At 36.0% G+C, this 25,386-nt stretch overlaps 3 protein-coding genes across 9 annotated transcripts; 2 read left to right on the top strand and 1 right to left on the bottom strand.

Annotated features, from left to right (window-relative positions):
- Window positions 1-279: 279 nt before the first annotated feature.
- On the bottom strand, window positions 280-6,278 carry LOC110710974 (signal recognition particle subunit SRP72-like). Of its 2 annotated transcripts, XM_021889322.1 has the most exons (8): window positions 6,120-6,278; window positions 4,803-4,807; window positions 4,223-4,361; window positions 4,002-4,138; window positions 2,717-3,069; window positions 2,017-2,113; window positions 1,653-1,937; window positions 280-1,486 (listed from the first exon to the last, which is right to left on the bottom strand). In XM_021889322.1, exons 3-8 carry the CDS (start codon window positions 4,356-4,358, stop codon window positions 470-472), a joined length of 2,025 nt encoding a protein of 674 aa, XP_021745014.1. In that variant the 5' UTR covers window positions 4,359-4,361; window positions 4,803-4,807; window positions 6,120-6,278; the 3' UTR covers window positions 280-469. The 2 variants fall into 2 exon arrangements, with proteins under 2 accessions (XP_021745014.1, XP_021745013.1); XM_021889321.1 differs by lacking the exon at window positions 4,803-4,807.
- An 848-nt stretch (window positions 6,279-7,126) lies between these two features.
- LOC110710975 (geranylgeranyl transferase type-2 subunit beta 1-like) lies at window positions 7,127-13,443 on the top strand. Of its 6 annotated transcripts, none has more exons than XM_021889327.1 (11): window positions 7,127-7,355; window positions 7,678-7,919; window positions 10,230-10,324; window positions 10,418-10,568; window positions 10,934-11,050; window positions 11,413-11,479; window positions 11,568-11,716; window positions 12,461-12,594; window positions 12,710-12,723; window positions 12,874-12,983; window positions 13,114-13,443. In XM_021889327.1, exons 3-11 carry the CDS (start codon window positions 10,271-10,273, stop codon window positions 13,206-13,208), a joined length of 891 nt encoding a protein of 296 aa, XP_021745019.1. In that variant the 5' UTR covers window positions 7,127-7,355; window positions 7,678-7,919; window positions 10,230-10,270; the 3' UTR covers window positions 13,209-13,443. The 6 variants fall into 6 exon arrangements, 5 of the variants coding, with proteins under 5 accessions (XP_021745019.1, XP_021745018.1, XP_021745017.1 ...); XR_002509246.1 differs by having other exon boundaries at window positions 7,128-7,355; window positions 12,908-12,983; window positions 13,114-13,185; XM_021889326.1 differs by having other exon boundaries at window positions 7,136-7,355; window positions 10,246-10,324; window positions 12,710-12,808; window positions 12,908-12,983.
- Window positions 13,444-15,723: 2,280 nt separating this feature from the next.
- On the top strand, window positions 15,724-23,570 carry LOC110711010. The gene is made up of 4 exons (XM_021889374.1): window positions 15,724-16,246; window positions 17,324-18,523; window positions 19,282-20,434; window positions 20,890-23,570. Exons 2-4 carry the CDS (start codon window positions 17,451-17,453, stop codon window positions 23,200-23,202), a joined length of 4,539 nt encoding a protein of 1,512 aa, XP_021745066.1. The 5' UTR covers window positions 15,724-16,246; window positions 17,324-17,450; the 3' UTR covers window positions 23,203-23,570.
- The last annotated feature ends 1,816 nt before the right edge of the window (window positions 23,571-25,386 follow it).

Here is a 25,386-nt window from a genome sequence, read left to right on the forward strand (position 1 = left end):
ACCGGTCACCGATTTTTGGGATTGAAGAATGATAGGCCACCTTAAAGTTGGGATTATTGAGGAATAATCCAAAGTTGGGATTAAAGAAAATAAATTGGTAAAAGTTGAGATTAAAAAACAGTATGAGTCCGTCAACTAGTAGAGTTCAGCAACAATAATTTTATTTCAGCAAGATAATTTCGTTTTAGCATAAATAAGTATAGTTCTTTAAACCTAAGTCGACGAGAACATAGCCTTAAGTTATTCTTTGTTAAACACAAGAGGCAAAAGCATGCAGAATAATTCAAGATTTTGTGTGGATTTAATTGTGTTACTATTAGTCCAAAAATAAGAGACCGACAATATTTAACTGTCAAGTGAGACTAAAAAAGGGTCACAGACACAACATAAACCCAAAATGAGAGCAAAATCTCAAAAACAAAAATGCTGACAGGATGAAAAAAATTTGCGATGAAGGTTAAACAACGGACTATTTTCTTGACTTCTTTCTTGATTTAGATCCACCAGTATTCTGAGAGGCTGCTTTCGAGCTGTTAGCTTGGCTTGACTTTGAATTTGTGGCCTTTGTATCAGCATTATCAGCCCCAGAACTGCGAACAGGACCATCAGAAGTTCCAGCTTCCTGTTTATCCCGAGCAACAGCACCCTGGGAGCCTCTAACGTGAGCTGCCCTCTTATCCTTTCTCCTGGGTCTGAAGGTAGATCTCTCCCTCTTTGGCAACCAACGCTCTGGGTCTGGTGGAGGGCCGGGATTAGCAGGGTCAAATCCCTTTGGATATCTTGGCTTTCTCTTCCTTTTCTTCTTAGTTTTATCCTTGTTCTTAATCTCATCATGCCCTTCAATATTCACAAGACGAGATCCATTTTCAGCAGGCTTTGCACCAGAGGTTGTTTCAAGATCATCTACATTAATTCCCTTCAAACCAGGGAGTGATTTGAGCTTCTTTTCGTAAGCTTCAGCCTTTTCAACATTGACATGAGCAGCAGTAGTCACTAATCCCACCAAAGCATCAACATTGCTATTCTTCTTAACAAGTTCCTCAAATAACTCCAAAGCCTCTTTCTGTCTACCATGCTTTAGCTTGAAAGCAGCAGCCTCTTGCATGATAACAGTAAGTTTGTTGTCTTCAGTCATTGCATTGGACCACCATTTGATTGCATTGTCTAATACAACCTCAGCACCATCAATATCTCCTAAACGTTCTTTCAAGGTAACAATGGTGGCCACAGTAGCAGGCATGTGTTGGATATCAGAGATTTTTGAAAGGGACTCGGCAGCAACTTGAAAGTGACCGGCAGCAGCAGCAACCTGGGCTCTGGCAAGGAGAAATACCTTTGACTTGTCAGGGAACTTTCCAGCAAACTGCCCCAGCACTTCTTCGGCTCTGCCAGCCTTGTTCTCCCTAACCAATACTGCAGCTTGAAGCAGCACAGGCGTCACACTGTCTGGAAACATTCCCACTAAAGCAGTAACAAGTTCCCGAGCCTGAAAATTAGATAGTGCATTCAATGCTACTTCACGTCTTTGATATACGAACTATTAAGTATGAGTTGGTGCAGAAATGGTGCACAAGGATATATTATAATAAAAATAAAGAAATAAATAAGTAAACACATGACAGAAACTTTGTTAAAGACAAGACTGAGGTTACCTGGTCAATTTTGTTAGCATGAATAAGCAAAAGAGCTCGATTAACATAGACTGCTTCCTTCTGCTTGACTGAGAGTTTTGACTCCAGCGCACGAGCCAGCCGGAACTGGCCTCCATCACCTTTCTCTATAAGCCTATCAAGCTTCTTCAGGCTGTCAGAAACTTCTTTTGGACCACGAAGGGAAATTAAGTTGTTTGTTGCGATAGCAAGGGACGATTCATCAGCTAAATTCTGTTTTATCATGTCTAAGTATGCTTGCACAGCTTCTTGTGTATTTCCAAGGAGCTGAAAAGACAGGAAAATTGAGCCTTTCAGCACATCTACATTCAAAGGTAAAGGAAGTCAGATGCCACATGATTTATACCTGCTGAACATATGCCAGTTGAACAGCTATAGGCGCCAATTCATTTTCTATATCGTCATCTGCCCAGTTATCTTCCATCAGGGATTCCTGGCCCACTCTGAAAACATATAAATAAATCATTAGTCTTCGAGATCAACTCAAAGATCCTTTCAACAATTTAAGTCTAATGTAATTATCTCCCAAGTCCCCGACTATGGAGGCTTTTCCCTGTTTTGCATAAATGTTTCACAGCAGATATTACTCACTGATCATGATAAAATATCTCAGAAGAGATAAACACACTCAACTATGCAAAACAATTTCTATACTTGGCAATGAACTAAAAAACTAGGATAAATAAGAGTATTTGACATCAAGTCACCAACTGACCAAAACAAAACAAAAACTGCTAAAACTCTCATTTGCAAAACAATACATAGTGCCGCAATTACGAAGTGACCCATGCCAGAGAAAATGCTGGCATGTGACTGAAAGTGGTGTAGAAGTAGTGGAAAGAGGCCTATATGAACTATATGGCCTAGGAATATCAATATTGAGTTACTAAAGACATATGAGGCCTATAGAAATCAGCAAGTGCTACTGAATTATATGGCCTAGGAATATCAATATTGAGTTACTAATGACATACATTCAGCTTAAAAGCATGTAAATCTCCTTCTAGCCTTCCAGAACAAAAGAAGGAAAACTTTTAGAATCTTACCTTCTAGCAGACAGCAAAAGCTGTTCTGCATCCACAAATTTATTTGTCTCGATTAAAGAGCAAGCAGTGTTATACGCCAGTTCAAAGCTGCTTGTTGGTTTAACCTTGAGAGCTTCCAGAACTCTTTTCACCTCGGATGAGCGTCCTGCTCCCACAAGACCAGCAACGAAGTTGATCTCTAGCGAGTCGATACCTAAGTTTTGAAGCTTTTGATAAATGTCTAGGCAAGCATCCATCCTTCCCAAACGATACAATATCTGGGATTCTAGCAACATAGTTGCAGTGCTCCTCTCCTGACTTTGCAAGGATTCCAAAGCTTCATCTAGTTTGTTTAGCCTGTACAAACAATATGCCTATGGAGCATATGACCATAAAAAAGAGCATTTACTAATCCATCAACAAACAAAACTTGAAATGAGAAGCATATGATTGGCAAAATGATAACTGCATATGGAGAGAAAGGAAGTCAAGACACTTAAACTTGAGTAAAACTTGAGAAATCATTGAAACAGACAGGGAAAGAAATAAGCATATCTATAAATTCTTTTCCATATTCCAGACCCACCCATAAATATAGGATACAAGCAATCTAGTCAGTGACATTTTAACCACGTGGTGCAATGATTTCGCTATAGACTGGACCCCGCATCACATTCCTAAATAACTAAAATCCATCTCCAATTGAAATAATGCATCCAGGACTCCTATGTGCACAAGGTCCAACAGAAAAAGAATTCAAAGAATGAGGAAACTTCATTGGTATTAACTCAAATAACCATACACTAATACCATGTATTAAATTTTTGAGGTAGTAAAAAACTGATGCCTTATCCAATGGAGTCAAAAGATTCAATGTTGTTTAACTTTCAGGCTATATTGGACTAAAGAATTTTAAATGTCTTATTAATTTGCCGATGTTTCTTTTCTATTATGAGGTAGACAGGTAGTACACACGTGTCCTATCAGATTACAAGTCGACCAAAAATAGCCCCTTGTTATCAGAAGGATAAGATTGTGAATATACTCAAAACTAGAAACTAAACCATATGAGGATTGTAAGCACAACCAAAAAAATAAACCTCAACATCCAACAATAAGCTAGGTATTGCTGATGTGCCTTTAACACGGATATACCACCATTAAAATCCCTCTTTCATTTTTTGGGCAATTGGTATGCTTCCAGATGTATACTGTAGCATGCTGTTTTTTCTAATTCAAATATAAACAGAAACCAAGGTAGAACATCAACGTCAAATATGAGTTACAAAACTCAACATGTTCATACCTTCAGGAAATTTAGATCAATCGGAAGCCTCTGTGAAGACTGAATAACCGCAAAAGCTTCATCAATGTTATCAGCTTTGATTAGAGCTACAATCTTGCACCGAAGAGCGTCCTCATCACCCGGAGCACTTGACAGAACTAAAAGAGTGCTTCCAAAAATTAAAGTTAGAAAATTATCTGAATAACTGAAACTTTGATATAGACAGAGAGAGGAATAGAGACCTTGTTCTGCAACTTTGGTGGCCTGCTCATATTCTGAGCGTCCAATGAACTTATTAAGAGAAGTAAAGAGATCCTCAATGGCAATGGTGGGCTGTGAGGAAGACCCTTTAGGTTTCTCCTTGGCTTTTGGTGCCATTGACTAAAATAGTAAGCCAAAAAGGAAAAGGATCAAACTTACAATAAACAATAATAAGAACTTATATCTGAATATAATAGAGAATAGTTATAAGAAGTAAAAACCCAAATGCTCAAAACATCTCTTCATCAAAGTCTAATAGACAAACCAAATTTAAACGTATTCCAATTGATTCAAGATTTCAGTCACTAAATCTTTATAGCAAATGAGATGTACCAATATGAGTTAAGATGAGCAAGTAGACAAACTAGTTACTAAAGATAGTGACATAACAAGGATACAGCCAACACGCACGTACACATAAGCTCAAAAAGAAAGTAAACATCAGTTTACACCATGGTTTCAGTTTGATTCATAAGCATAGCATGAAAACCACCAACGAACACTTAACCAATTTCAATTGGTGATCACAGAATAACAAGTAGATTGTCTCGCACAAATTACCTGCACTGAGCCAACAAATATTGTTATGTTGTTATTTCTAATAGATATCATTCTGCAAGAATTTCCTCAATTCCAACCCATGACAATCATAAAGCAAAATCTACTCTAAAAAACCCCATCCACCCCTATCAAATCGAGATCATTGCACACAAGTGACACAAGCCACAAAACAATTAAAATTAACACATAAAAACAGAAAGAAAAAAAAAAGTTGAGAGTTTCACAAAAATTAAAATTAAGAATGACGGGGTTTTCATCAGATATAAAAAAAGAGGACTGCATCTAACTGTAAACCTTTCTCTTTTAATTTTCGATCCTCAAATTTAATGGAAAGAAAGAAAAAGGGGGAAAATCTATAGTTTGAGGCAGGCATAAAAATGACAAAATAGCCAAATTTGTGACAGAAGAAAAAAGAGAGGAATCCCAAACCAAAGATTTAAACACAAGCAAGATGAAGCTCTAATGGCTAGATCGGAGAGACGGAGACCAAGTTGAAGATAAAGATTGATGGTTAGAACTATGGAAAGGAGTCCAGACTTGAGAAAGAGAAAGTCTGTAAACCTCCCTTATATTGTTCCCCAATACTTCGTATGCATCCTATCCTCTCCCAAATTTTTACTTCATTATTTGGCCATACTTCTAGTAACATTTAATTTTAAACGCCAGGAAAAACTAACCCGACCCAAAATCAATCAAAGCCGACTAAATTCAGCCTAGATTGGCATACACAGTTCTGACATTTGATCACTTAAAAAAGGCAGTCAATTCAAAACCAAAAAGAACAATACAAAGTTAAAATCTAACTCCCAATCGATTAAAGAAAAAAATGTCCTGTTATTTCAACTATAGAATTAAAGATTAGTCATTTACTTAGGAACAACAATATCAAGGGGGGTAGCTTAATATAATTACAGATTAATTAGTTATTTGATTTGTACAAATTTCATTTCACATTAACATTATGTCAATTTCACCAAAAAAAATCAGCAAAACTATACAGAATTCTAAATTAAAATTCAATCTGTATTCACTCTTAACCAGGCCCGTCCCTGAGGAAGGGCAGGAGGGGCGGCAACCCTGGGCCCAGGGAAAAGAGCTCTGATTTCATAGTTGAATCCTAACATTAAAGTGTTGTGCAATACGTTAGCAACCAAATTTGATTCAATTATCTCATAATTTTAGGGATATTTGATTCAATTATCTCATAATTTTAGGGATACTTGATTCAATTCTCTCATAATTTTAGGGATATTTGATTCAATTATCTCATAATCTTAGTGATATTTGATATGATGATAACGAATACAAACAACTTACCTCAGAAGCTGCTTCAATGGGGATACAAGAACTAGATTCAACGGAGAACGGCAACTGCGCTTCAATGGAGAACGTTGAATGCGCTTCAATAGAGCAATTCAATGGGATGGACGCCTTGGATCCCTATTAGAAGCCATGAGTCCCATGACCCATGACCATCCTACTAATAATAAATGGGCTGAATCTTTGTACGATCGTCTAATTATGGGGTAGGGCAGACCTTATGAGGGTTTAGAGTAAACCTGTTTTAAAAAGTACGGATTATTAGTTTATCTTTACACCTCTATTTCTCAAATACTATCCAAAACTTGTATAATTTGTCTGGGAGGTTTTTTTTTTTTTTTTTTTTTTTAAACTCAAAAATTTCTAGGCGTTTTCGCGTTAGATTTCCGAAAAAAGGCGTTTCGTATCAGAAAATTTAAATAAAAAAAAAAAAAACCTTGCTTCGGGTGACGACGACCTTCCTCTTATCTCCTCCTCAGCATTTCCGCGCGATAATCAGGTAGATCTAGTAGTAGTGGTGGTAAAGGAGGTGATGGTGGGTGGTAAAATTAAAGGAGGTGGTGAAGGAAAATTGAAACTTCGAGATCTTAATTGCAATGATAAACTTGAAATATAACTAAAGATAAGCTTGAAATATAATAGTCCCTGCTCTAAACTCTTTACAACAAAAATCTTGTGCCTATTGGAATAAGGATACAACGACCAAAAATTAAACAAAATTCGGATTGATGGTCAAGATGATAAAGTGAAGTGAAATAAATTCACTTATGGTGGTGGTGGTGGTTTATAGAGAGAAGGAGTGAGGGCGAGTTAGATATTAATTATTTCTGTTTATATGTGAGTTTAAATTTGTAAAATAAATTTTATTTTGTGGGTGTTAATTGGATATTCGAGGGCAGTGTTTCAAAAAAATACTCGTAGTAATTTAACTCTAAATTATTTAGTCATTATTCTATCCATATAAGTTAAGAGCCTAGTCCAAATTACCTCAAAGTTTACATCTTATTTCTAACCCTTAGTGTGTATTTGTGCTCAAACAAGTTTTTATTTTTATTTAATTTAAACCATCACTCTTCTTCTTCTTTCCCCCAACTCACGTACTACATTGTTGTTGCCCTTTGCTTCCCCCATTCACGAACAACACACACAATAAAAAAATAAAAATCGCTGCACCAGACCATCGCCGCACCTGCCACCGCAGCCACCATCGCCTAGAACACCGTCGCCCAGCCAGTCGGTCCCCCACTCTCCTCCTTTTCTATCTTTTTCTCTTTTCTTTTTTAAATTCCTTTAAAGCTTCAATTTTTATATGATTTGTTCCATGATTATTATTTATTATGATTTGATCTGTATATGGATTGCAAAAGATTGCAAATTTACGAGTTTTATGTTTAAAATATGAAATTGATTTTCAGATTTATTTAATTGAGAATTTAAGGGTTTAAACCTTGATTTTTCATGATTTTAGGGCTTAAAACGTGTTATTCAAGTTTTGGATAATATTTGAGAAATAGAGGTGTAAAGATAAACTAATAATCCGTACTTTTTAAAACAGGTTTACTCTAAACCCTCGTAAGGTCTGCCCTACCCCATAATTAGACGATCGTACAAAGCCTCAGCCCATTTATTATTAGTAGGATGGTCATGGGTCATGGGACTCATGGCTTCTAATAGGATCCAAGGCGTCCAACCCATTGAATTGCTCTATTAAAGCGCATTCAACGTTCTCCATTGAAGCGCAGTTGCCGTTCTCCGTTGAATCTAGTTCTTGTATACCCCATTGAAGCAGCTTCTGAGGTAAGTTGTTTGTATTCGTTATCATCATATCAAATATCACTAAAATTATGAGATAATTGAATCAAATATCCCTAAAATTATGAGAGAATTGAATCAAGTATCCCTAAAATTATGAGATAATTGAATCAAATATCCCTAAAATTATGAGATAATTGAATCAAATTTGGTTGCTAACGTATTGCACAACACTTTAATGTTAGGATTCAACTATGAAATCAGAGCTCTTTTCCCTGGGCCCAGGGTTGCCGCCCCTCCTGCCCTTCCTCAGGGACGGGCCTGGTTAAGAGTGAATACAGATTGAATTTTAATTTAGAATTCTGTATAGTTTTGCTGATTTTTTTTTGGTGAAATTGACATAATGTTAATGTGAAATGAAACTTGTACAAATCAAATAGCTAATTAATCTGTAATTATATTAAGCTACCCCCCTTGATATTGTTGTTCCTAAGTAAATGACTAATCTTTAATTCTATAGTTGAAATAACAGGACATTTTTTTCTTTAATCGATTGGGAGTTAGATTTTAACTTTGTATTGTTCTTTTTGGTTTTGAATTGACTGCCTTTTTTAAGTGATCAAATGTCAGAACTGTGTATGCCAATCTAGGCTGAAGTTTAGTCGGCTTTGATTGATTTTGGGTCGGGTTAGTTTTTCCTGGCGTTTAAAATTAAATGTTACTAGAAGTATGGCCAAATAATGAAGTAAAAATTTGGGAGAGGATAGGATGCATACGAAGTATTGGGGAACAATATAAGGGAGGTTTACAGACTTTCTCTTTCTCAAGTCTGGACTCCTTTCCATAGTTCTAACCATCAATCTTTATCTTCAACTTGGTCTCCGTCTCTCCGATCTAGCCATTAGAGCTTCATCTTGCTTGTGTTTAAATCTTTGGTTTGGGATTCCTCTCTTTTTTCTTCTGTCACAAATTTGGCTATTTTGTCATTTTTATGCCTGCCTCAAACTATAGATTTTCCCCCTTTTTCTTTCTTTCCATTAAATTTGAGGATCGAAAATCAAAAGAGAAAGGGTTACAGTTAGATGCAGTCCTCTTTTTTATATCTGATGAAAACCCCGTCATTCTTAATTTTAATTTTTGTGAAACTCTCAGCTTTTTTTTTTCTTTTTGTTTTTATGTGTTAATTTCAATTGTTTTGTGGCTTGTGTCACTTGTGTGCAATGATCTCGATTTGATAGGGGTGGATGGGGTTTTTTAGAGTAGATTTTGCTTTATGATTGTCATGGGTTGAAATTGAGGAAATTCTTGCAGAATGATATCTATTAGAAAAAACAACATAACGATATTTGTTGGCCCAGTGCAGGTAATTTGTGCGAGACAATCTAATTGTTATTCTGTGATCACCAATTGAAATTGGTTAAGTGTTCGTTGGTGGTTTTCATGCTATGCTTATGAATCAAACTGAAACCATGGTGTAAACTGATGTACTTTCTTTTTGAGCTTATGTGTATGTGCGTGTTGGCTGTATCCTTGTTATGTCACTATCTTTAGTAACTAGTTTGTCTACTTGATCATCTCAACTCATATTGGTACATCTCATTTGCTATTTAGTGACTGAAATCTTGAATCAATTGGATTACGTTCAAATTTGGTTTGTCTATTAGACTTTGATGAAGAGATGTTTTGAGCATTTGGGTTTTTACTTCTTATAACTATTCTCTATTTTATTCAAATATAAGTTCTTATTTCCATTCAATGCAATTTGGGTTGCTATTATTTCCATTAACGTTTGCTGCAGAATTAGTTGGCTTATTGGCAGTAAATGATCTAGGATTCGTAGTTCATTGATCCCACGATAATTCCTTTGAATGGGAGAAGATCAAAGTTAATTTAACCAAATGGGGTGACTAGAGAGTGTTTGGTTGTGTAAAACATTATGCTGGGAAATTATTTTTATTTCGGGGTGAAAAAGTTTCCTCTGTGAAACAGTGTAAGGAAGGGAACTAGTTTGTAGTTATATTTTTCCTGATATAGTATTTTTCCATGGAGGAACATCAATTTTCCTTAAAAGTGTTTTCTGGCCAACCATTTAAAAAAGCTTTATTTATCCAGAGTAGTCTATTACTATTCCTTCAATTTTATGTTGCTCTTAGTTAGAATTTTGGAGAAATAGAGGGCAATTAAGGATAATGATGTATATAAAATAGTGGGTGGGTTGAAGCAACCCAATTAGTAAAGTGGGAACAACAATATGAGAGAAAAGGAGTGTTATTGTGTTTAATATAGTTGGGCATTCATTATCCAATAATAGGATTATCCTACATCAGAAGGTATTTTATGTATACTTTGTCTCAGGTTTTTGTTTTGAAAGGTAAAAGAAGTGGCTTACAGCCATAATGGTGGAGTTGGCTGCTGAGAAGCATGTCCAATATGTCATATCTGTCGAGAAGGTTTGCTCAATCTAGTCTTTTCTTTTCCTGTTTAATGTCTTGGGTCTGTGGTTATTTTTTGGGGTGTAAATCTTTTGCTACTTGTGACCCTAGAAAAAGGATGGATTTGAATCGGTGGTCATGGAGCACCTTAGGATGAATGGTGCTTATTGGGGACTGACAACGCTGGATCTTTTGGGAAAGCTTCAAGTTGTGGATCAAGATGAAGTTATTTCATGGGTGATGCAGTGTCAACATGAGTCTGGTTTGTGGTTGTTATTATTAATAATTCAAATTTCCACTAAATCTTGTTTCTGCTTATTCTTTTATGAAATACATTCTTACTCTTATCTATGGAAAATTGTTGGTTGAAATTCTCCAATACATTCTTACTCTTATATATGGAAAATTGTTGGTTGAAATTGTCCAATTAAACTGCCTAATTTAGAACTGGTATGAAAAAAATTGTGGAATGTCAGCCTCTTAGTAAGAAATACAAGGCTTCCTACATCTACTAAAACCACATCTACACTGTACGTAGCTAGCATGCTCCTAGATTTTTATCCTGTTTCCATAAATGCTTTTTACAAGAGTAATATGTCATATGCTTACAATGACTGGACTATGCAGGTGGATTCGGTGGTAATATCGGACATGATCCACATATTCTTTATACTCTCAGTGCTGTTCAAGTTCTAGCTCTGTTTGATAAGATACATATTCTTGACGTTGCTAAGGTGACAAATTGTATCCTTTATGACGTGATGAAGTTTCAAGTTATTCTTAAACTATTTCTGAGCCTTGGAATCTGTTGTTTTTTCTGCTCATTAATTTTATGTATGGTTAAGATATCATACTATTATATAAAATTGCTGATATTTTGCTGAAATCTACTGTTTGTATCTGGAGGAGATGAGAAGTTGCCTGTTGTAAGTTGTGACCTTTACTCAGCTCTGTAGTTAAATCCTGTATGTATGTAATCGAATGTTGCCAATTTACTATCTTGATAATATAATTGGGATAAACAGCTTCTTTTCTGTTGTCAAGTAACTCAATCACACAGCAAGGGCACTCTGGTTTGTTCATGGGACCTTAACCTTGTAACTCAGATATTGTGGAGCTGCAGAATGAGGATGGATCATTTTCGGGAGACATCTGGGGTGAAGTGGATACTAGGTATGTCTTCAAGTCTCTGTCTTGTCCTTTTACACGCCTCTTTTCTTTAAATATAGAGAAGCTTACTCAGGTTTATCCATATTTCTAGATTTTCATATATTGCAATCTGTTGTCTGTCATTGCTACATCAATTGGACAAAATTGATGTGGAGAAGGCTGTGAACTACATTGTAAGGTGCAAAAACCTTGATGGGGGATTTGGATGCACGCCTGGTGGGGAATCACATGCAGGACAAAGTATGTTGGCGCACTTTGATAGTGATTTATAGGTTATATGACATTCTTGATGTTACCTATATAGATGAAGTTGGTCTTCTATCATTCATTATGTCTATTCACTCTATTGTATATTTGTACATGCCCTCAACAATTGTCATGGAATATAGTTGCTGTCCATTGAACTATCACTGGTAAGTGCAAGGCCAGAATTTTGGTCTGAGGAATCTGTGTGTTGCTATAGGCCTATAGCTTTGTCCTTTTTTTTTTCCCCTCCATTCACCTCGATCTTACCCTCCCGTGAATATAGCTGAATTAAAACTTCTGACTTATCAATATCTCAAATCTTATGATCTAGGAATATTATAAATCTTATGATAATGTAAATGCACTTATCAAGCATTATACTAACTGCAAGTCTGCAACTGCTTTGGAGGAAGTCGAAGCACACTGCTTGGGAGATTTATGTTTTAGTTTTCAATATACTGATTATATACTGTACAAATCAAGATGATGTAAGTCATGTGAGGAAGCTATGGAATAATAATATAGTTGATAGGGTATGATCCTCTGATTCCTCTCTTGCTTTATGGAGTGTTTCAATAGATTGACATTTGCAGTGTTACCACTCTCGCAGATGCATACTCTTTGAGCCTTACTAATTCTGGTTACTATTTATAAGCTCTTGGTTACTATGCTTTTTTTTCTACTCTCTTTTTCACTATTTATTGGTGAGAGTCAAATTCTATTGGTTTATCACTGCAGTTTTTTGCTGTGTTGGTGCTCTTGCTATAACGGGCGCTCTGCATCATGTTGACAAGGACCTCTTGGGTTGGTGGTTGTGTGAGCGCCAAGTGAAGTCAGGAGGTCTAAATGGTCGACCAGAGAAGCTTCCAGATGTGAGATATCCATTTCTTGTACAAATTAAAAAATGGAAAACAAACGTCTGCACTCTTAACTCCTGAGATCCTCAATCATATGCTTCTGAATGCTCTGTCATTGTCCTGCTTTCAGGTCTGCTACTCATGGTGGGTACTTTCTAGTTTGATTATGATCGACAGAGTTCACTGGATTGACAAAGAAAAGCTTGTTAAATTTATCTTAGACTGCCAGGTTTTCATTTCAATTCTAGATTCTGGACTTGTTAAAAGAGTCAATTTTTGCATTTTTGTTTTCAGTTGCTTGCTCATGACCTCTATTCTCATATCTCAGGATTTAGAGAAAGGAGGAATCTCAGATAGGCCAGATGACGCTGTCGATGTTTTCCACACTTACTTCGGAGTTGCAGGTAACATGCTACTTTAATGCCATTATTCTTTTCTCTTCAAAACAGGTTTTTCGCAATTAGTGTTTTTTGGTTTTCAGGCTGATTTTTAATTTTTTTTTATTTTTTATTTATTTCATGTTGGCATTGGTAGGTCTGTCACTTCTTGAGTATCCTGGAGTGAAAGCCGTAGATCCTGCCTATGCATTACCAGTTGATGTGGTGAATAAGATTCTAATTGGCTCATAAAACCATCTTATGATATATTGGAGCTATGCCTGTTTGGATCTACAAGAACTTAGACTTGCACGTCGAGTTCTCTTTCTGTTACTGAGAATAATGGGCTATCGAATTTGATGGTTTTAGGGAAGAAAACAAATTGTGGTGAACTATCTTGTTTTATCATAATTGAACCTTTATCAATTGGCTTTCGCTATGGTTTGACTATAATGTGATGAGAAGTTCACCGCTATTGTGCTAACAACATGCTTTAATCTAATTCTTCCTTCTCTATATAGCCACAATTAGCAAGGACAAATTGAAGATACTGAGTACTGTGTTTTATTAATCGTTGTACAATACCATAAGAAAATTTTACAACCAAATTAAAAAAAAAAAAAACGCCAACCCCCTGCCCTTAGTTGATACATAACCCACATGAACAGGCGACTATTAATTCTAGACGGGGGGTATGTAGGCTTATCATGCAGGACTCTTCTTATCGCTAAGTACACATCTAAAATGGTGAGCTTGCTGGGTCATCCCATAACATTTTCCGGTCACATCCCCTGAACCATCCTCGTATTCATTACAGTCTACCAATTCTTGATTGCTATGTTTCCCTCCGTCTAATCGTAAACCATGACCGTCGCATGACTGCGGTTGAACCATCTTAGTGTTAGCAACATTATCACCATGAACATTATCACCATTTCTTTGACGCTGTTTCTCCTGCTTTTGGTTTGATTTATCTTGATCTTCTATAATTTTGGCTTGTGAACTCATTTTCTATCTATAGTTTGTGGATGAAGTGAGTAGGTAACACTTTAAAATGGTTTGTTTTTCAATTTTCAAAGGTTCTTAATATCAATATCTATAACGAGTAAACAAAGGTAGGATGTGTCAATCGAATATGAGTAGCAAGATCATATTACAAAGCTGTGAAACGTGTGGATTCCAATTAAGTGGCACGTTGCTTGGAAATTTTGCAGGCTATGAATTGAGATGGCAGTTATAGATTTGTTAAACAAATAATGCAACTATGTCATGCTTTTGGAGTAGCTTTAAGTCTTTAAGTTGAGAAGTTATGGATAAGTAAATCCAAAGGAAAGAGTGTTGAAAAACACAATCTTTCCTTTTTTTTTTTTTTTTTTTAAAATAGTAAATTTAACACACAATCTCAACTTGTTTGGTGAATAATAATAATAATAATAATAATAATAATAATAATAATAATAATAATAATTTTAGAAAATTATTTTACACAAAAAAATTATATATTTATAAAAGGTTATCCTAGGCTCCTAGTGATTTAGCATGATATAATAAATCATTCATCAACATTATGAGTTAATTACCCCTTAGAAATTGACTTAAGAGTAACACATGTCATCGCAATTTTGTAATGTGATAAAGAAAGAGGTCTGAGAGTATCTGTATGAATCTCTTAGTAACGACTAGCAAATCTAGAGGTGGTGGCCAATTTGAGACAACCAAACAATCTTATCTAAATATTGTTGCTCCAAGAATTAGTGTTCAACAAAGTTATGATGAGTGTTAACCTTAAGCTTTTATAGAAATTACATGAGTTATCGAGTAGGCTTAAACCTATATTTTTAACTGGAAAACTGAAGTTTTGCTTTTGGTAAACTTATAATGTTAACCAAATATAGAATTTAGGAAAGCGACACTAATTCACCATTTACTTCAATAGTATTATTACACGTGATATCTATCCAACCATCTTTATTGTAACAATTAACCGGTTAAGTAAGCTACTTTTCATGTTACGTGTAGAATATTTTACATATTCTAAACCAATTAGTTGGTTAAATAAGCTATTTCAACCACCTAACAACAAACATTTAACACTCGAACACCATCTCCTTACCAAAAAAGAAGAAAATATATATAACCAGTTGATAACTACTTTGTACTCCCTCCGTTTAGCATTAGTTGCAACACTTTCCATTTTCGGCCGTTTCATATTAGTTGCAACACTGCTATAGTTGGAAATGACCTATCATTATTTTATAATTTCTCTCTCCCGCTAACCCCACTTTCACAAATATTTTATTATTTCTCTTTCCTACCAACCCAACCCACATTACTTCTTTTTTTTTTTATCATTATTTTATTATTATTATTATTATTATTATTATTATTTGAAGCAATTATTATTATTATTATTATTATTATTATTATTATTTCTATCTCTTACTAATAATACTTTATATTATAATCCTATAAGTCTAGTCTATAATTTTCTTAAACTATGAGTCAAACCTACTGTTGCAACTAATGCGAAATAAAGGGTGTAATTGATAGATATTAAAGACTACTCCGTACTATTATGAATTTAATAACTACATTAGTATGATAAATAAAGAGATATACCTTCAGATATTTATTGATCCTACTCTGTATTAATTAATCAATAATATTAGTGGGAACAATTAATCACAAATTATCAGTACAACAAAATTAGAATTAATTAATTAATTATTAATTATACAATAATATAGGCATAGTCTAGTAGGAGGTATAGGGAATAGGGGCTAGGGAAGAAGAATGAAGAAAATGGTGAAATTTGAACGGCTTGTATTCACTTTTATTTTTTTCAATTTCGAGTGCGTGTCTCTCCAGCTGACCTGTCTTCTCTCTCCTCTTTTTTAATTTTTTCCTCCATTTTTACTTCACTGACACACTCTTCCTTCGTCTCAATCTTCCCCTTACTTCTTCTTCGATTTCCCTCTTTTCTCTTTCAAATTTCCCCTCTTTTAATTTCAATTTCTTCCAAATTCAGTTCAATCTACAATTTCAGCTCAACCTTTTCTGATATGATTATCGATTTTGCTACTGTTTCAGCTAATTTTAGGGTTATGTTCTTCTTTTCGATGTTTGTTTCCATCTTTTCTTCTTCTAGGGATTTGATCGTTTTCCCCACTTTCAAGTAGCGTCGATTTTGATATGATCGTGTTCTTTTGCTTCGATTATTTGATGATTTCGCTATTTCTGATCATTCTAGGGTTTATTTTGGATTGATCTTATTGCTACTGTTCATTCAGGTTTGTCAATTGTTTGTTCTTCTTTTTGTATGCATTTTTTAAATTTATATTTGTATCAGATTTTTGATTATTACTCCAATGATGCAAGTTTGCTCACCTTACTTTGAATTTGTGCTGCTAAAAGATTTGTGGTTTGATGATTAATGCAATCGCCTTGAATTTCGCTCTATAATTTCTTCGAATGGCGAAAAATTGAACTTAATCTAATTTCTCGTGAATCGGCGGTTTGAGTTTCATTGGTTGAATGTAGCGTGTTAGTGTATGCTTTGAGTTTCATTGGTTGAATGTAGCGTGCTAGTGTTAGTAGTGTATGCTTTGAGTTTGATGAAATGTTGTCATTGTGATTCTATGGTTTTAATTTCGTGTACGTTTGATCTTTCGACGTCTCTAGGAGGGATTGCTGTGAGAAATTTTAAGCTCAGATGGTCTGATGATAGTTTAGGGAGTGGGAATTAATGTTGAAGCTTGTCATTATGTAAGCTATTTGTTGCCGCAAATGTAGTTTGATTCCTTAATAACTTAGTATTTATGGAGCTATGCTGTTCATACTCTTTGTTTCACAAGTAACACCTATGTTGGAGGCTTGCTTATGACCCTTCAAGTGCATTAGCTGAGTGTAAGCCGCTATGTCATTGCTGAAGTTACTTCCAATCTGACATTTTGGACATGCCCATGTTTGCTAATGCGAGTGATAGAACATAACTGGTTTAGCCATTAATATTTTCCTCCATTCTTCTTGGTTGATTCTTTGATGTTTCAGATGTTTGCCTAGAAAAATATTCCAGATTACTTTTGTTTTACCTATTTTCATTGAAGTATCATCATCAGCATCATCAAGGGTATGCTGTATGCAGTATTTGACAGTGAAAAGTATGAATGGGAATTTTTCATTTTTATTTTTAATAATCTTGCTATTCCATATATTATCATTATTGTTAGGCTGGGATTAACTTACAATAGAGTTGGTCACTGATTTTATATTTTACTTTGATCCCAATGACTTGATTTTGGTGAAAATTCATAATTGGCATATCGATTTTCTCTGTTGACCACATTGATTTATATGTGGCACTGCAGGGAGCTTTGGCTGAGCAGAGAAATTCTAGAAGATGTTGTATATATGGAAATAAACCTGAGCCAGAACTTGAAGATATCACTAGATCAGGTCTGGTCTATGCCAGGGCCTTGAAATTATAAAGTGGCTATGAAGGTGACAGAAACTGCACAAATTCCCACCAAACAATTTGAAGAGGCTATTTGGTCTATGAAGCACTACTTAGACACTGCTAGGGTACACTACTTGAGTGCACTTGCTGGGCTGAGTGGTGGAAAGCATGAACAAACCAAAATTTCTCCCAGTAGTGATTCTCCTTTGCTTTTGGAAGACCATGTCTCCAACCAAGCAGCAGAAGCTGAACAAGCATCTACTGCAGAACAAGAAGTGCCAGAAAAGACCTTTTCTGAAATGGATGTACAAATGCAATTGCCTAACGGAGTCCTCAAAGCATCTGAAAGGGATTTGGAGGCTGTGAAGTTACAATTTAATAAAACTCTTGCTAGAAATACTAAATCCCAAATTACGGAAATGATCTGTAAACTTGGGAGTTTAGGAAATGAAATGGACATCAATGATGCTGCCAATTTTAATATTACAAGGACCGTTCCATCAGAGTCTGATGATGCTAAGGAGCCACTGCCAAAGACAGCGGTAGAGAGGAGCTCCCTCCACAGGATGCTAGAGTCTCTTAAAACTAAACTTGAAAATTTGAAGAAAGAACATGCAGAACTAAGTGATATTGATGCAGGAGCAGAACCTGCTGCTAGGAATCTGCATTTTAGTCTCTTTAGAAGCGAACCTGAGAAAGGAGATTGTTTTGCTAATAGAGATAAAGCTAGAGAAACTTCCGAAGAAGTAATTCAGGATAAAGACGGTATATATGATCCGAATGTTAAAGCAAGAGATCTGAAAAGGGAACATGATGCTGCTAAATTTTCTGAAAACGCGGTGAAGAGGCCAAGAATTGTGCACGATGTTGACAAAGAAAATGGTTGTATAGTGAGCTCGGTTGATCTGGCTAAGATCTTTCCCGAGAAAATTCATCCTGCATGCGTGTCGACGTCTGAGTCTAGTGCCCGTGTCATGATTTCTGAAGATGAGCTTGAGTCATCAAGCCAGCAAGTGGAGAAGTCAGATAAGTTAGATAGGGGAAGTTTGATTGCAACAACGGGAGGAGTTGAGGGGGAAAATTGTGACTATGCTTCTGAATTCTCCATACGGTGAGGATCTTGTACATTTTTTATATATCATTCACTGAAGGGCTGGGTAATACCAAGAAACTTAACTTCTATTCTATTTTTACACCATATGGTTTCCCCTTGATGTCTCTATTTACTTAAATGAGTGCTCATTTTTCTGCAGATGCTGAATTATAATTTCCACTCTTCTATTATTGGTTGTAGTGAAAACTGATTAAGTCTTCTTGCTTATTTCAAGCATGAGTGAGTGTGCTTTGCCTGTTCCTCCACTCCTTACACTCCCTTTAAAGAAAACTTGATACTGTTCACCCAAAAAAAATAAAAAAGGAAAACTTGATACTAGGAAAGTGAAGGGTGCTGGGCTACCAAGTGCCAATGAAGTAACATGTGTACAGTCAACAATCTCTTTGTAATATATTACATATTCCTGAAAAATATCAAGCATTTTGGGTGTATACATAGCCTAACCACTACTACTTCCTAATCTTTTAAATATTATTCCAAATACACTAACCTGACCCTTACATTCTATGTAGGAAAAAAAAAAATGTAACAAACAATACCCAATACTATAATACCAGCAAAATAAGACATAAAAAAAAATAGATTTTCGTCTTCCTTTCTTTTCCATCTACATCACCTGCTTCTTCAATTTTGATTGTCTTTTATATATATACCCTTTACACTTCTTTTCATTATTTCCATTTAAAGTCCAATATTCAACCCTTTTCTTGTACTCACCGTGGTTAATCGGAGCATGTTATGGTTTGTGTCTACAGAGACTTTGTCTTTTCTGCTCGGAATAGGGATATCAGCTTGAATTGGCCCTTTTCGCAGAAAAATTTGCAACTTTGTCTAAAGCATGGTGTAAAGGATGTACTGCCTCCTTTTCAGCCTACAGATTCATTGAGAGATACTTCCATGAATAATTGCTCAGCTGAGAAAATCTTGCACAGTGAAGAAAGTAATGTCGATGAGAAGCAGTCGATGCTGAAAAATCATATTGTATCTGACACTATACTGGAACTGGATCATTCGTGGAACCAGGATCTTGCTGAAGGCTACAGGGATTCAGATTCATTTCCAATCGGAGGGGAAGGAGGTTTTCCATTCAAGACTATTGCGACTGCGAATTGTCAATCAGAAGTGGAGTCGGTTTCCACGAGCAACCTCCCCTTGTCGGAAGTCTCAGATGAACGAGAAGCTGCAGGTTCAGCTGCTAACAAGACAAACAGCTCAGCCTCACAACTGTCTAGCAAGAAGGTTAAAGTGGCAGTGAAGATGCGTGTTAGCAGTAAACGTAATACACCTGAAGATATTACATCTGCTTGTACCGGCCCTCCTGAAACAATTTCTTCGAAGATTTGCCCTGTCTGTGAAAATTTCTCATCATCTTCAAATACCACTTTGAATGCCCATATTGATCAATGTCTTTCTTCACAATCTCCTCCAATCTGGATGAAGAGTTCTAAGTTAATGAAGCCTCGAATAAAGCCAAGAAAGATAAGATTAATGACGGATATCTGTGCAACTGCCCCTTGCTGCACATTGGAAGATTTGGATAGAAGAAATGGTACTAACTGGGCCACTAATGTAGATTTCCCCTTGGAAGAGGCTGATGTACCTTCTGAACAGATTAGTCCTGGAGTATCATCCAAATATCTTGTACAAAATGCTGATGATGGTTCTGTTTATATTGATTCAAGTGGAAGGAAAATACGGATTCTTTCAAAGCTCAATGATACGTCAACATCATCTTTTTCTAAGGCTAGGGAGGATCCAAGACCAAAGAAGCAATCAAGAAAGGCCAAGAGAAGCAAAGTTATTTCACCAAATAGGAAAAAGCGTCTTGCGAAACATTTGAAGTATCTCAAAGTCACTCGCCAAAGAAAAAGATCTCTCTCCTTGAAAGTCAAGGGCCGATCCTCTGAAGTATGCCTTTTGTTCTTGTATCCTTGTATGAGTTGTATCTTGTTGCACAATTGATTGTTGTCGTTTCTTTTCTTCACCATTTGATACTATAATGCTATGAATGCCTTGGGGGGTTCGGATAAGAAAGGGTATAAATAATATATGAAAAAAAGTAATAAACAAATAAAAGAAAAAATATCTTTAGTTGCAGAAGATGTTACTGATTGATTTTTAGGAAAGACTATCAGGCTATTGCGTATGGTTGATAATTTCCTGTTAAATTTGTTATCTTGGGCATACTAGCTTTTTTTTTTAAAAAAAAAAATTGTTTATTTATTTATTTATTTTTTTTATTATGTTGCTCTGCAAGACTCTGGTTTCACCTTCATTAGATCCTAACTGGAAAGTTTTTTTCTTAATAATTTAATATCAAAATGTATTTGAGATTATAAACTCATGTTTTTAATTATCAACAGGCCTGTGGACTTGAAGAAGCTATGCATGCAGTAGGAGACAAGCAACAAACAGCCTCATTTGTCAAGGGATTAGAAGCCGAAGAACATAACAATCCTGGTAATTCTGGAGCCATCACCAAGCTTTCAAGGTGTGAGCATCAAGCAGCACAGGACTCGCTCATTGGAAATGATCAAGTTGGTAGTGCTGAAGTGGAGCCCAGGGGGGCACCTGTCAAGAATTTTCCAAAGAGATCTCTCTCCTCAATGCAAAATAACACGAGGACTCGTACTATATATCCTGCTGGGGTGGACCAGAGGAGTGAGGGTTCTTGTAGAGTGAGGATGCTGGGGTGCCGTTCTCTGAGAGGTGCAATCCGAGGAAATAAAGATGCGTTGCAGGTATCTTTGAAGACGAGATCTGCTCAGTTTAATAGGAAAATGACCAAGGAATCTACACCAAAGTCTTCAGACTCAACTATGGCTCCAGCTCCTCCCCTTGAAAGAGAAGCTGGCATCCAACCTAATGCTTTGCAAAAGGCTGATGTTTCTTTTCCTGCTACCAGGGGACTGCTACATAGTTGTCATGGTGGCTCATCTGAAAGAATGAGACCATGCAATTCAAAGACTACCCTTTCACCCAATGACTCGTTTGTTCGTGCATGTCAGGCTAATTCTGATAAAATAGGATCAGCCCTTGTAAACTCTTGTGACTTCAGTGGAGACGGAGAAACTGAAGCATGGCCTACTGGCACTAATCAGCAGTGTGGTGCTGCAATTGACCACCCAAAAGGCCCCAGAATTGCCGAGACTTTTGGCAGAAGTGGCATGGTCGAGGTACAACAAAAGCAAGCATCGGAGTGTGGTGAGAATGGATCAAAAGTTACCAACAGTAATGATGATCTTGTTGATGGTGCACATGGTAATTATAGTTGTCTCTCTTTGAAAGGTCTTCATAATGATAGGGAGTTTATTGCTTCAGTTTCATCTTCTACCTTGGCCATTGGAGTAATTGAAAGAAGTTTGAGGACAACTTTTGATCCTGAGCTTGAAAAAGTTGCTGATGTATCCCAGTCTAAATTACTCCAATGTTCAGACAAATTTCATGGTTCTTTATACAGGGCTGAAGTTAGGGGTAATTCAACTCAACCTGGTTTAAATGATGAGCGCAATATGTTTCATGGAAACATAGCAGATGCTCAGAGATTGGAGCTGAAGACAGGAGATTACATTCTCAATTTTGGTCAGGGATTTCTTTTTCCTGAAGTTGATCCAATACCCATTCCAGGACCACCTGGATCAGATCTGCCTAGTTTCAGTGATATGGGCTCTGAAGATCTACATAGAAGTTCACTAAGTAACAGTTTGGCACAACCATCAGGGGCTAATGATAATGTGGCCGATGGAGACCTATCAGAGTCCCCATTTTCTGCCACATCCACTATCTCTAACTTGGGTAGAAGAACAGATAATGTTACTGTCATTGGACAAGAATCTTTAAGTGTTTCTCTTTCTGCATCTGATAGTATTTATCCGGGGTGGTTTGGTTCCTCTGGACCTTTACCAGGGATTTCAACAGAATCTTCACGATTTCCTGCTGCTGAAAGTGAAAGGGCTACTTGTGTTTATAGTTCGGAAAATTGCATGGTTGATATAGGTAGAGGCCCTCCAATGCTAAATTGCGATATCCAGCAATGCTGTTGTTCCCAAAAAGAAGAGATTACTCAAAGCACTGTGACTTCTCAGGAATCTCAGCTTCTACAATGGAGACCAACATCGCCGAAGAGTTTTCCCAGCGGAAATTATATGTATTCTACCTTGGATGGACATTCAATTGGTCTTGATGACCGAAGTGCAGTGTTTTCTTCCAGCAGCTTCCATAAGATTGAGTCGGCGAAATTAGCTCACTCTGTAGAAAGTTCACATCAGAGTATTACATCTCTGGAGAGCTCTTTAGAAGCAGCCGATCCATTTCCAAGATCTGGTGAGTATGGTTCTACAAGTCCAGCTCCAATCCTCCGGTTAATGGGCAAGGATTTAATGGTCAGTAATCGGGTGGATGCTGATATTTCAAGGTCTCAGGCTGCCATAAATGTCAATGTTAGTAAATTGGTAAAAAGAAGTTGGGAACCTCAGTCTTCTCAGAGTCCCACTTTTATGGGACCTCTTCCTCATGGCCAAGATCCTGATATTTTGCCTGTGCGACATTTCGATGTTGGGCCATCAAATGTGATGCATAGCTTCGGAAGCCATAACCCAGCATCAGAAGGCATGTACCTCAACAAGCACATGCATGCTAGTTTCTCTGTGCTTGGAGCAGGGCCGGTGCAAAGATGAATTTGGAAGCTTTAATGTTCAAGGTCAATCCGAGGAGAAAATTTCATCAAGAAATACGGCAACAACAGTGTTTGGAGATCACAAGATTTATAGTGAGTTGGATGTTTCGATGTTTGAAGATGAAGTTAAGGAGCAAACTTCATTAGATGACACAAGACTACATGGTTGAGGCTGGGCATCTCTAGAAATCTTTGCCTATTTAAACGGACAACACTTGAAAGGACCATCTCTATGAAATTTGGGGTTTCGTAGTCTCGGAAGCAAAACTTTCATGAACTTGGCCTATGTATCTGTCACAATCATTCATGTTCAACTTGTTGAGCTAGAAAATAATTTATAAAAAGGTTTACACTAAAAGAAGAAATTCACACTTGTTTGCAACAACTTTGCTTATATTTTTTAGGAGGATTCTACCTAATCAAACCTCCTCACCGGTTAACCAAACTTGGTTTTGTTTGTGGTTCAAATAACGTGATAAATCCATCAGGATGCACCAAGGTTATTTTAATGATTAAATAAGTAAAAAATACTTTGGGTGTGTTGTGTAGTCGTGCACCCGAATGTATATAACAATATTTGATTAAATAATTAATTAATTAATTGACATGTTTTTACTTTTGGGATAACATACTTATCTTAACACAAATAATTTTAACTGGAAAATTACTTGTTGACAAAATCAATCAGTCCCTACAATTAATTTTTGTCCTAAAATAGAAATTACGGAGTAATTGAATGAGAGTTTTATTAGAAATATGTTTATCACCATTTCATCTACCAGTATCTAATGTATCCAATTTATTGTATCTACAAGCATATGCCCATCTACCACTAACTAATATCTAAAGAATTAACTCATAGCAACCAACCTTTCCTTAATGATAATTAAATGGGTAATTAATATTGTAGATTTGTAGTGTAGTAACTACTCGTAGTAACTTAGTTTGTTCCGTATGATTACATGACCATAAGTCCATGACCATGTCAATGATATAAACAAGATGTTCCTAGACATACCTATTTACTGCAGTGGCTAAATATAACAAACAGGTGTGTCTTTATTTGGTTTAGAATATCTCTAAATTGGGAAAAATGACCAAAGTGAGCTTAATTGAGAAATAATGTTCCATTTTAGACGCGTAGCAAAACCATTTACCAAACTAAACTTTTAGGGTAAAAACGTCATCCAGGCTGGCGTTTTTACCTTGGCCATTTCTTTTTTAAAAAAAAAAATCAGTCAAGGTAAAAACGCCAGCCTGGTTGGCGTTTTACCTTGACTGAAATTTTAAAAAAATTTGACCAAGGTAAAAATGCCAACCAAGCTAGCGTTTTACCGTTTACCAAAAGCGCCAGCCTGGTTGGCGTTTTTGCATCGGGTATTTCAGGCAGTGTGGTTCTATTTTTTTTCATTGTTCTTTAAAAAACAAAAAAACCCCAATTTCCAAACCCAAACCCGTACACATACCTCGCCCAATCCTCCATATTTGCAGCAAATTCATCATTTCCCATTGCTTAGATCTTCATCATACTCATTAAAAATTATTCCTCCTTTGTTTAACACTTTTACGGAGTAAATTGATCGTATTTGAGGTATGTATTTAATTTAACTATTTTATTTGTTTATGATGTTTTTTGGGAATTTATGTTTGTAATTTACAATTTATGTACTATATTGTTGTTCAAGTATGCGAAATAAGTATAACTACATAATACATTGTTGTTTAATTATTGAAATTAAGTATATTTATATATATGTTGTTTAATTTCAAATCAAGTATATGAAGCATACATTATTCTTGCTAAATCATGTATGTAATTTAAGTATATTTACAAACTACATTGTTGAATTAGGTACATTTAAATATATACTACATTGTTGATTAACTAGGTAAATAAGTACATTGTTGAACACTGCGTTGTATATACGCTTAGCTTGAGGATTTAATGAAATCATTGTGGTTTTAGTTGTGTTGTGTATTTGTGTCATCTAATATGTGTTCCGATTGTTATGTAGAACATGGCTTCACAATTGATTGTTTTGTTATGCCGTTGGGGGGTGAAATTTTGTGTGTCGGATCGAACGTCGAGTATAGAGGAGGAAAAATGGAACCATTGGCATTGAAACCTTGTATGACTTACAATGATTTGTTGAAAAAGGTTTATACTTAACTGGTTCAAACCCAA

This window comes from Chenopodium quinoa, unplaced genomic scaffold (assembly GCF_001683475.1).
Source record: "Chenopodium quinoa cultivar QQ74 unplaced genomic scaffold, ASM168347v1, whole genome shotgun sequence".
NCBI classification, from domain to species: Eukaryota; Viridiplantae; Streptophyta; class Magnoliopsida; order Caryophyllales; family Amaranthaceae; genus Chenopodium; species Chenopodium quinoa.